This window comes from Euleptes europaea, chromosome 15 (genome assembly GCF_029931775.1).
Source record: "Euleptes europaea isolate rEulEur1 chromosome 15, rEulEur1.hap1, whole genome shotgun sequence".
NCBI classification, from domain to species: Eukaryota; Metazoa; Chordata; class Lepidosauria; order Squamata; family Sphaerodactylidae; genus Euleptes; species Euleptes europaea.
In genome coordinates this window covers 28,677,475-28,689,729 of record NC_079326.1, presented here as the reverse complement: position 1 = coordinate 28,689,729, position 12,255 = coordinate 28,677,475, and the positions used below count along the sequence as shown (strand labels likewise).

At 43.0% G+C, this 12,255-nt stretch overlaps 1 protein-coding gene across 5 annotated transcripts in view; it reads right to left on the bottom strand.

Annotated features, from left to right (window-relative positions):
- The window catches only part of FMNL2 (formin like 2), a 248,757-nt gene extending 236,836 nt beyond the window's left edge, over window positions 1-11,921 (bottom strand). For 4 of the 5 annotated variants that reach the window (XM_056861347.1, XM_056861350.1, XM_056861348.1 and 1 more), the window contains exon 1: window positions 11,805-11,921. In XM_056861347.1, coding sequence (XP_056717325.1) covers window positions 11,805-11,921 — 117 coding nt within the window. The remainder of the gene's footprint in view (window positions 1-11,804) is intronic. The other variant, XM_056861351.1, reaches the window with a different exon arrangement.
- Between the last annotated feature and the right edge of the window lie 334 nt (window positions 11,922-12,255).

Genomic DNA, 12,255 nt, shown 5'->3' with positions numbered 1-12,255 from the left:
TCAGCTACATATGTAAACCAGGCCAAGGTTAACCCAGTATGGGGTTATGAACAGTTCAGATTATAACAAGTTTACAAAATCAGTGCTTTGGCTTTGAGGACTCCATGTTTAGGTCCTCAGGGGACCAACACAGGAGGCACTCTCTGAATGAAACAACTTGTCCCCAAGCTTGTGGTTTTATTCTATGGTTCTGTCCAAATGCATATTCCAAGAGGAATGAATTGTGATGTATGGATTCATCCTTGCTAATGCAGGCACCACACAATAATCCTTCTTCATCAGAGTATTTTTAAAAAGCAAGCCTATTGCTTTCGTCCAGGCTAGTCAGATCTGACTGAAGGGAAGAGCAAGTGACGCATGCAGCTTGACAGAATGGGTTCATACCTTCATCAAGAAAGCACCAACAGATTAAGTCAATAATTTGGTATGAAAATATGCAATGTTTCACACCCATAAGCATACCCATTTAAAAATGACTTTATTTGATAAGAATAAAATAGTGTAAAGGGTCTATTCATTAAAGCAAAATTTACATCGATTTCAGGTCGGATTCAGCCCATATGAGAATCAGCTCCGTCTCCTTGTAGAGCACTGGTTCCCAACCAGGGGTCCGTGGATCCCCAGGGGTCCGCGAGAATTAAATTAAGGTCCGCGAAACAAAGTTATAAACCCATAATAAATTAATATTTTCAATTAAAAGTTCTCTATTATAAATATATATATTCAAATATTATTCTAAGCTTAATGTTTAACTAACAGTTATGATTAAAGTTTATTTTCAAATTCTCAGAATTTTTATTTTGAACCTTGGGGTTCCTGCACCGAACAAAAAGTCCTAGTGGTCCCTGGTCAAAAAAAGGTTGGAACCACTGTTGTAGAGAGTGGATGATCGTTATCTCTCTTGCTTGTTGAGGTGGGCCTTGGCTGTCATGTTGTCAGTCCGCACCAGGACATGATGTTGATATATGCCATAAGGATGGACTTAGATCTAAAATCTGCTCGCTATGCTCTAAACCATAAGGCTCTCTGCATTACATCTGTGGCTGCATCTTAGCAGGTCGCGAAGGTCATCACATCCAAAGAAGCGTCAGCCATGAAGGTGACTGCTATCAGGGTCTTACTAAGGTCCTCAACAACCTTCTGTTGTCCCTAGGAGTTAATTGAATGAGTTTTCCAGACCACACTATTGAGGCTCCAGCAAATATGGAGGTTGTAGCTCTAACCTGGATAGCTAAGGTTGCTGCCTCATGGGACTTTCTAGCCAAAAAAATCCATCTTTTTATCCAAGGAATCTCAAATGTAGCCTATCCCATCCTCAAATAATAGGTCTGAGGACTGTAAGGCTGCCACTGGGGCATCCACTTGGGGAATCTGGAAAAGATCCATAGCATGAAAGTCCAATTTCTATAACTTTTTGTGGTTGCAAAGAACTGTCTATTCGCCAGTGGTTTGTCCCACTAAGCTTTAACCAGAAGATCAAAATATTCCAGAAAGGGGACAATGAAGTTTTTGTTGTGAAAATTAGGAAAGAATTCCTTATTTCATTTGAACCATGATTTACTATTTGGTTCTTCAGAGGCATCAGCCTCATCAGTTAGGTCCTAAGTCTAGGATTGCCTCTGGAGCGGCTTCCCCACTAGGCGGAATGGCGCTGGCCTGAATATAGAGGCCAGAGGAGGTTAGAGGGTAGTATGGTGCGATAAGAGCAAGATTGATAGTGAAAGGAACAGAGAATAATAGAAAAAAATTCCCTAAGAGCTAATTCTCAGTGCAGAGAAACACTATGCTCTCCCCGTTGAGGCAGGATGGAAACTGAGAGCAGTGGGTGGATTTCTGCCCAGGAAGACATGGTTAAGATCTAGTCCTGCCTCCCCAAGAGTGCAATGGGAATCACCCACAGCTTTCAAGATGCCCTTCTCTCACAGCTAGAACATTAAAGTTTTACAGCCTGAAGACACAGGTCAGGATTTTAGAAGGTTTGCTCATCACGATATCTGCCCTACATCGTTTCAGTACATGGGAATCCCCAATCACTCCACTGGAGGGAGGTGGTCTGACACCTGGATTCAGGTTCTGAGTGCTGGAGAATCAAGCTTCAGTGTTTTGTGAGGCTGCAGGTAATCAGAAGGCGGAGGGCCAAGGGACAGTTTGAATGCCGGCCTAAATTCAAAAGCAATGCTATAGTTCCTGCGGCTCGAGGCATATCAAGAAACAGAACAGCAGGCCAAAGAACCGAACAGGAGAAAGGTGTAGGAGATGGCATACAGGAAGGAACCCACCAATGGCAATTGGAGTGGCAATGTGCATATCTGTTCCTGGCTGAAGCCATGCAGAGGTAGTGGGTAGTGAGCTCTGTAGGTAGGGGGTAGTGATGCTACCCAGAAGATCCTAGGCCAGAGTGCAAATAACCCAAGGAGTCATTCCAGCAGTCACCTGAAAATACACTCTTGTAGAGAGTATTTTAGGCTTTAGGCCTTCCTCTGCTAGGAGGTGACTAATTGATTAGTATCCATTATACCACCCTTACAACTGTTGCTGGGAGAACTGCTGGGAGGGAAGCAGTCTGAATCAACACAGTAGCCGACTAGTGACTTCTCTCCACGCAAGTTGCTCGAACAAAAGGCATCCAACAGCAGGCACTGAAACAACACAATATGCAGTATCATGAGACTGACCCTCCAAGATTATCAGACTGAAGTATATAAGGAGGGTTTTGATCCATGGTGTCTGTATGCCAGGTGAATGAAATCTGCACTTCCAAACAGTAGCCTTGGTGGTGCCAGGTATAGAAAAATGATGTCTAGCCCACAGGACTCCAAGGTTGAATCCCACAACTCCTAAGGCATATATGAAAAGGAATGTAAGGTAACATGCAGCATTAGCTGAATTTAATGGAGATAGTTACTCTGATGAAACACATTTTTCACGTCTGAGTTCCCATGCCTGGAATGGATTGTTAAGACATTTGTGGGCAACACACTGTACTCCAGAGAAGGTATCCAATCACGTTTTTCTCAAGCATAGATACTAAGTAAGTATCCACACGTATGCATACTGTGAGCACAAAACTGAATGGGGAGACCTCGTATGCAGTATAAAAAACGGATTACCAGACATCGTTATGTTGCATTTCCTTTTTCAAAAATGTATTGTTCTGTGTCCCTCTGAAGGACAGTCATTTGCACAATGCAACAGCACATTTTAAGAATAAGATGTTTCATGTTAGGATAACCACAAACATGTGAGCAAATGATTAGATTATGTCAGCAACAGCTCATCAGATTTTAGACCCTTCTGCAGACTCTACCTCGGCCCCCTCTTCGTGACCATGTGTCTTCCGTAAACATGAACACACTATTAAAAAAGAGACCACCCTGATGGAATCACTGAAGTTTCAGCCTTTACCGCCTCCGTCCAAATTTTTTGGGCACAGTCCAGACAAAATGACGGTTGCTTCAGATATTACTTTCCCCCAACTCTTATCTTTAAAATGTAAATAGGGGAGCGGGGGTGGTGGGGAACCAGTTAATACAACCTCTGAATATACTGTGACATATAGATACATATATTTTTGAAAATCATATACATGTGGATGGCAAGGTATTTGTCCTGCTCTACAGAAACTCTTCAGGCATAACAGATACACTTGTGTATATAATGGCTTTCGGTCCCATTAACTGTGTTACAGAGACTGTGTGTGTTAAGTGCCGTCAAGTCGCTTCCGACTCATGGCGACCCTATGACTCAATGTCCTATGAATCAAATGTTGTCTTTGACAGCTTTGCTCAGATCTTGCAAATTGAGGGCTGTGGCTTCCTTTATTGAGTCAATCCCTCTCTTGTTGGGTCTTCCTCTTTTCCTGCTGCCCTCAACTTTTCCTAGAATGACTGTCTTTTCCAGTGACCAAAATACGATAGCCTCAGTTTAGTCATTTTAGCTTCTAGGGTCAGTTCAGGCTTGATTTGATCTATAACCCACTGTTTTTTTGGCAGACACATATAACTAAGGCTTCCTCTACACACAAAGAGATGGTTTTATAGCACATTCCATGGGCATATGTTTCTACAATTCATTTCTAAATTTAAAAATCCTAGAGATTCATGCATGTCGGAAAGGCACACCTCTCATGTCAAAGCTCTTATCTCAGATATTTAGCATTGCCAGTTCTTATTTTCAGTGGTGACAAAACAGTAGTCCGCAGTCTCGAAGCTCCATGTTCCTCATTACCTCACTCATATTCCAGGTCAAGGCACTCAAATTCTGAGAGCTAGGCTTTGGCAACCCTCCAGCATAAATTTTTGAGCTTTCTGTGTGCTCAACCATGTTAGTAATAGCTCTTAATAATTACAGTTTTCAGCCTCCTGGACTATAATATGCACCATTACAAAAAAAACTGTGATGTGGCTAAAGAGAGAAAATAACTATGTCCACAGATATACTCATGGCAAAACTGGTACAAGTAGGAGCAACCCTAAAAAGATCTGCACAGAATTAAGTCCAATATTATTTAATCAAGCAGGGAAGTGTTTTTGGGATTGCAGGAAACACCTGGTTGAATACAAATATAAATGTTTGAATATGACATTAAAAACAATGGTACTATATGCTAAAATTTCACTCTGATTTTTCACTCTGATTCTTTAAAAACTTCTAACAATGCAATCCTATACAGAGTTAGACCAGCCTAAGCCCTTTGATTCCAGTGTGCTCAGAATGGAGTAAATGCACAGGATTGCATTTTCATTGCTGTTTCCACTTCATCACAGTAAAGAAAGATTGTCAAGCAGTTGGACAGCTTCTAGTAGCTGCTTAGAAATTCTACGGCAATGAAGTAAGCTGGATTGTGTTGCTGCTACTTTCAGGCTTCTTCAACAACTTAAATTAAGTTAGAAATAGGCATTATTAAGAACCAGTAACAATATACAAATACCACCTCAGTGAAAAGAATATAATAAAATTTGCTTTCAAGTACAAGTCAAGGAAAGTCAAAAAGTCAACATGGGGGGTTACCGCACTTGTATTCCCAGCAATGTAAAGAGTTTGAAAATGTTATAAAAAATACACTGTTTGCACTTTCTATGTATTTCCACCAATGTATTAAGAGTTTGACAACGTTATAAAAAAGACTGTTCGCACTTTGTTTGGCCCCTTTAGCTGTGAAGACGTTTTCCAACCATTTATAAGTTGTGGTATGCAAAAACCCTTTTAAAGTGATGTTTTTTGCAACATTTTCAAACTCTTAATACATAGCTGGGAATACAAAGTGCAGTAACCCCCATGGTCTGATTGGGGTAACACTATTCTCATCTTCCGTTTTAAGATTTTCCCAACAAAACCAGAGCTTTGCCGCTTCAAAAGTTTGGAACATAGAAACAACTGGATAGCTTCCTGGTCATTAAGCATTCTAAAACAATGTACCTGACCTCACATTGTGAAAGAGTTCTGCGGGGAAAATTCAGTGGTCCAGTCACAGAGCAAGTTCAACCCAACCAGTTTAGAAAGAAAATATGCACCTTAACTGAAGGGACTTAACAAACTAACCAGTCTTCTGTTCAACCATATGAAAAATACAGGAAAGGCTACCCAACTTCCTAATGGACCTATATTCTTAGAACACAGTGCAAGCTCGCACTGTGGCATCCATCACAAGTAGACAGAACATAGCTCACAGATAAAATATGGTTCTATGTATTCAGTAAGGATTTTACATGATACTACAATGACTAAGTGTGCTCAGACTTAACACTGTGAATACGGCTACCAAGCCCACTGTAGCCTACCAATACCCTAAGCTGTGATGGGATAATTTTTTTAAAAAAGAACAGCATTGCATACAGTGCTGTACCATTTATGATAAAACCCCAAAATGGGCAAAGGGTAGCTCTAGGAAACACTGGAAACTTTTAACATAGAGTTTCCAGCAATTCCTAGAGCTACCTTATATTGGTTCCAGAAGCGATGTAATGCTCCAGCTGGTGTCCCAGTTTCCTATTCTCCGTCCACAACCTTCTCATTGGTTGCCAGGCATTGCCCAGCAACCTTAACTGTAAATAGTTTGATTTTTTTTTATTTAAGTGATTCTATTTATGTCTATTTATAGTGTAGTCAACCTTCGCAGCCTGATTAACAGGACTATGTCATAACCAGACTTCTAGTTCTACATAAATATGACCTGATACAGCAACCTGTTCTAGATACCCATGTGGAAATCCCCTGCACTTGATAACCTCCCCATTTATTCAAAGCAATACTACGGGATTTTTGCACACAAATAAATTCCTACTGTGGATGCAGTATGCAGATGGCACAGCATTACCATTCCAGTCCTGGACAAGGATAAGTATAAAGAAGAACTAAAGGCACCGAGAATACTTAGCATAAGCATGGGAGAGAAGAGGCAAGAGGAATGTGCTAGGCAAATGAAGCATAAGATTGGTCATAGGTGCATCCCTGGAGTAATTACCATTAAATCTGCACTGTAATCCTGAACAGTCTTACATACTTCTAAGTCCATTGAAGTCAGTGGTGTTGGAAAGGTGTTGCTCTGTTTAGGATTGCTTTGCTGGTGTACCAATGCAAGCTCTTCTACTAACAAGCTTATTCACATGATAAACTGACCAAGTCAATCAGTAGTAATTAAAAAATTAACATAAACAGCCACCCACCAAGACCTATATTACATGACAGATAGAAGATAGTTCTATTACTGAAGCACTGTATTGACTTTACTGTATACTTTACATGATGTCATAATTAATGGATGTGCTAAAACTGAATACAGTGAATCATTTATGTTATATCCATGCAAGTTTATAAGCTTAGCTACCCATTCAGAGAAAGTGGAAAGTATTATGGTAGTACTGCAGAAGTTAAGTAGCTTAATCTGTTCACACAACCCAGAACTCTTATCCCTGGCAAAAAGTTCCCTATTTAGTAATACCTACCTTCAACTCAAATACATGCAATCCCACTTTAGTATTTAACTCCTTTGCTTTCAACATTAAATTAACATCTCAACCCGCCCTGAATATAATCCAAAGTAAAACTGCATAGTTATTCTATAGTTATTTAACTGCATAGTTATTTAACTGTATAGTTAAAATGATTTTCAAACGTTTCAAAAAGGCAACTATGAACTTTCAATAGGCAGATACAACAGGGAAATAATACAATAAACAAACCATCAAAAATGAATGCATTTTTGAAATTGTGCAGCTCATACTAAATGTGTAATACTTTCCAATACAAGAGAGATTTAAGGTTTTGCCTTTCATATCACTATGTTCAGAAATTCTTTCCTGACCCATTTTGGTCTCACTGCTTCTAGCTCACCTACTCAGAAGTCTAAGAACTGCAAACGTGAAGTAGTGATAAGGCATAGCCTAAAAATTGGGAGAAAGGAGGGTTCAGGCACTGTAATGTATGGGTTAACCTCCCACTGTGGATCTGTTTAGAATTGGGGCCAGACACCACCAGAGTCTGGCCCTGAAATGAAACAGATCTGTTTCTTGCCCCCTGGAGCACTTCGTTTTTTCCAAGCTTACCTGGACACTTTGGCACAGTCCAAAATGCTCACAGAGGGGTCTCCTCTCTCTTGTAGACCCTAATTGCTGTGAACACAAATATCACTTGGAATCCGGGCAGCCATCACTCTCAGAGGCCGTAAATGCTGGCAAGGATTCTAACTTTTGGAATCTATTCTCATAAAGTGACCAAACGTCCATGAACCAGAAGACAATGTAGCCATTTCAAATGGGCAGATTCCAGATCAGCCTGGACCGGCTTATTGCTGACATCCTCCATGGTTGCTCCCGTGCCCATCAACATAAATGTAAAGATTTCCATCCATATAGTCCTTCCTAATGGTGCATTTATTTAAGTCACAACAACTTCTTAGAAGATGCATTGCTCACATGATATATAAACTCATCAGGAAATAACAAAACAGATGAAAACTCTATACTCATACTCTAATCAATGGGGGAAACCCTCCTTCCAGTGTGATGTAGGTACGTAGCACACCTTTAGGAGTAGATCACAGATTAGCCCTTCCTCTTCACAACTGCTTCGACCACTCCAGGAAAAAATATGTGGACTCATCTTTGCATCTGGGCTGTAAACTGAGACACACTTCTAAAGTAGCAGCTGCTAGATATTTGGGAAGTATCATTTAAAAAGGAAAGAAAAAGTTTTCTTCATCAGGTCAAGCATGGGACATAACACACGTACCCTCACTGCTGCTTTCCCTTGAAAATAACTACTTTTTTTGCACATTCTATTACTTAAGGCCCATCTGACAGGATGCCATTTGTAAAATTAAAATGTGGTGTGAGTGCAGGCAAAGAGAAAAGTGATTCCTATTTGTTTCCTTCAAGGTACACTACACTGTTGGTTCTAAACTCATGACAGAAAGACAATCATTGCTGCAAAAGCTGATTTCCATAATACATTACTCGAGATGCAGAGAAATAGGGAACGTCTGAGGCGCTGTTGATAGCAACGAAGTCTCTGAAAAGCAACTCGCACAGCACTTTTGATTTTAAAAATCGGCAGCCTCCTAAAGCAATTTAACAGAACCCTCCTGGCTGCTGCAAAACTTCCTGCCTGTCTAGCAGATAACAAAAATCACCTGCTCCTTTCAACAATGGCTTACATGCTGCTTGCGCTTTGTATGCGTGCCTCTAACTTTTCATGGAGGGTTGGGGTCACGGGATGTGGGGGGGGGGAGGTAGTTAATTTCCTGCATTGGGCAGGGGGTTGGACTAGATGGCCCTGGTGGTCCCTTCCAACTCTATGATTCTATGATTTGTACTGTTTGCCACACCAAAAGTTAAATCCACAACCAGTACCGCTAGAAGTTAGTACTAGTAAGTTGGTTAGAGGCAGTACTGAGTTCCACTAACAGACACAGAGACAACACAATGGTCAGCAAAAGTAAAGTTACTGGACTGAAGACTGTTTAGGGTCAAATATGTGGGGGGATGGGTCAAATGGTTGAATTCTGTAGATTTAATCTGCACCATCTATCAATTGGCTCTTAATTCAACCGAACGAGGAGAAAGCTTTCGGGGTCTACATGAGGAGAAAGCAGTCCAAAGTCCCCAAACCCTCTCAGAGGTAAAAAAAAAAAAAAAAAAAGGAGGTGTAGCCATGCCCTCTTCATCTCAAGCTTTGCAGATTGCTGTGAAAACTGTGGACACAGCTGCAGCGAGGCAGGTTTTATTGAATTATTATTTTTTGAAAAAAAAGACAAGAAAGGGCCAACCCTGAAATGCCTCCAGCCAACGAAGCCAATAAAAAAATAAGAATGAAAACCTTGAAGAGACTATACGTTTTACCCACCCACCCACGCAAACCCCGCCCCCCACAACACACACACACTTTTAAACAACAAAACGCGCAGGCTTTCCAAGCAAGCCTATGAATGTATTTCACTTCCCCCCTCCTCCTCCTTCTTCAAGGACTGTAGCTTTGTTTACAGTGGGTAGCCATGTGAGTCTGTCTGCAGAAGTAGAAAAGGGCAAGAGCCCAGTAGCACCTTGAAGACTACCAAAAATATTTTCTGGTAGGGTATGAGCTTTCGTGAGCCACAGCTCACTTCTCTTGCTGTATGTAGTAATAGAAAAGAGCAATAGAAAAGAGCAAGAGTCCAGTAGCACCTTAAAGACTACCAAAAATATTTTCTGGAAGGGTATGAGCTTTCGTGAGCCACAGCTCACTTCTCTTGCTGTATGTAGTAATAGAAAAGAGCAAGAGTGCAGTAGCACCTGAAAGACTCACACGAATATTTTCTGGCAGGGTAGGAGCTTTCGTGAGCCACAGCTCACTTCTTCAGACTTCTTCTGAAGAAGTGAACTGTGGCTCAGGAAAGCTCCTACCCTACCAGAAAACATTCGTGTTAGTCTTTCAGGTGCTACTGGACTCTTGCCCTTTTCTAGTGTAGCTTTGTTTGTTTCGTTTCCCAGACCCTCCGACTTCCTTTTCCTCCCCCCCTGCTGCAAAGAGAGGGAGCCCTCTCCTCGGAAGAGGCCAGCCGCGACTGAATGGCCGCCTGGCGCAGCCAGAACTTCCACCGGCGCCGGGGAGCGCTCCCGCAATCTGGAAGCCGCAGCCGCGTCTTTTGTGTGTGTGTGTGTTTTTTACCGGTGCGCTCGGCGGCGAGAGGGACGAAAACGCTTTTGAAAATGAGCAAGAGTCCAGTAGCACCTTAAAGGCGAACAAGAATATTTTCCTGCAAGGTATGAGCTTTAGCTGTCTGCAGGAGTAGAAAAGAGCAAGAGTCCAGGAGCACCTTAAAGACTAACAAAAATATTTTCTGGGTATGAGCTTTCGTGAGCCACAGCTCACTTCTTCAGGTATCTGAAAAAGGGCAAAAGTCCAGTAGCACATTGAAGACTAACAAAAATATTTTCTGGCAGGGTATGAGCTTATATATATACACACACACACATATATAGACATACATATATAGACATACATACATATATATATAGACATACATACATATATATATATATATATATACACACACACACACATAATTCACAGTGGGTAGCTGTGTTAGTCTGTCTGCAGTAGTAGAAAAGAGCAAGAGTCCAGAAGCACCTTAAAGACTAACAGAAACATTGTCTGGCAGGGTATGAGCTTATATATATATATATATATATATATATATATATATATATATATATATATATATATATATATATATATACACACACACACACACACACACACACACACACACATATATATATACACACACACACACACAATTCACAGTGGGCAGCCGTGTTAGTCTGTCTGCAGTAGTAGAAAACAGCAAGAGTCCAGTAGGACCTGAAAGACTAACAAGAATATTTTCTGGCAGGGTGTGAGCTTTTGTGAGCCACAGCTCACTTCTTCAGATACCTTTTGAAAACGTGTTTGCTTTCAAGGCTGGGGGTGGGGGGGGCGTGGAAGCGGTGCAAGGGGAGCCCGCCTCCCCTCCCCTCCCCTCCCCTCGCGCGCCAGCCAGCCCGCCAGCCCCCGTCTCCCCTCCGAACAATGGATCAGCTGCTCCGCAGGCAGTGGGGCCGCCTCCTCCCAACTTCCAGCCGCCCGCTGGCCCCGCGTCGGAAAGCCCAGCTCAGACCCCACTAGCAGAAACGGCTGCACTCACGGCATCAGTCAACCAAAAGGAGAATTTGTGGGAGAATGGGAGGCGTGCACAACATATTGCCAACATGAAGTTAAATTGGGAAGCGTGGAAGGCTACGCTTTGTTCTTAATTCAATCGATTAAGGGAGAAATACTATCCAGGGCAATGATTTAGATTTTAAGAATTGTAATCAGGTTTCTATATGAAGTATTGTATCGAATGAGCCATTAAATGCAAAGGTGGCGATTAAAGTTACCCATAAGATAGAGGAGGAGAGAGGGGAAGTCAATGTAAATGTTCGACTTAGTTATAGAGAAGAGAGAAAGATCGTTTATATCATATAATCATGTTAATGAATGATGGAAACTACTGTACTATAAAAAACAATAAAAATATGTTATATATATTAAAAAAAGGAAATCACAGCTGAGATCCCGACGGGGTCTTTAGGACGTGTCCCCCACCCCCCCACCCCAGGACACACACACACCGTCTTCTCTGGTGTCCCATTTCAAGGGGGGGGATGAAGGCGGCGGAGGAAACGAGGGAGCGAAGGGGACCCAAGCGAGCGGACCCCCCCCCCTCTCCTCTTTCTCTCTCCGTCTGCATGGGGGTGCTCGGCCGGGATGCGGGGTGGGTGGGTGGGAAGGCAAGGGCCACTCACCAAGACGACGGCGAACCTCTCCTCCAGCTCCCCGGGCTCGGGCATGGGCAGCTTGAGCGGCATGTGGTGCGCCCTGAAGTCCGTCTGCTGGCCGTCCATGCTGCCCGCGTTGCCCATGGCGGCGGCGGGGGCGATGCGTCCACCTCGCCCGCTCGCGAGGGTCGCCGGCCCCCGTTCAGCCCTGCCCTCGCCCACCCCCCTGGCGAGCTGCCCTTCCTCCCCGGCCGCCGAATCGGAAAACCGCGGATGGGAAAGGGGGGGGGGATGCACAGATCTCTGTCTCCCTCTAGCACCGGCCGCGGAAACGGTCGCCTTCCCCCTTCATTGCTCTCCCTTCCCTTCCTTTCCTCCTCCTCCTCCTCCTCCTCCCCAGCGCAATCGGGCTCGTTTCCAGGGGACGCGGGCTCTCAGCTGCTGCGGTTGCTGCATGCGGCGCCGGTTCGGCCCCGCG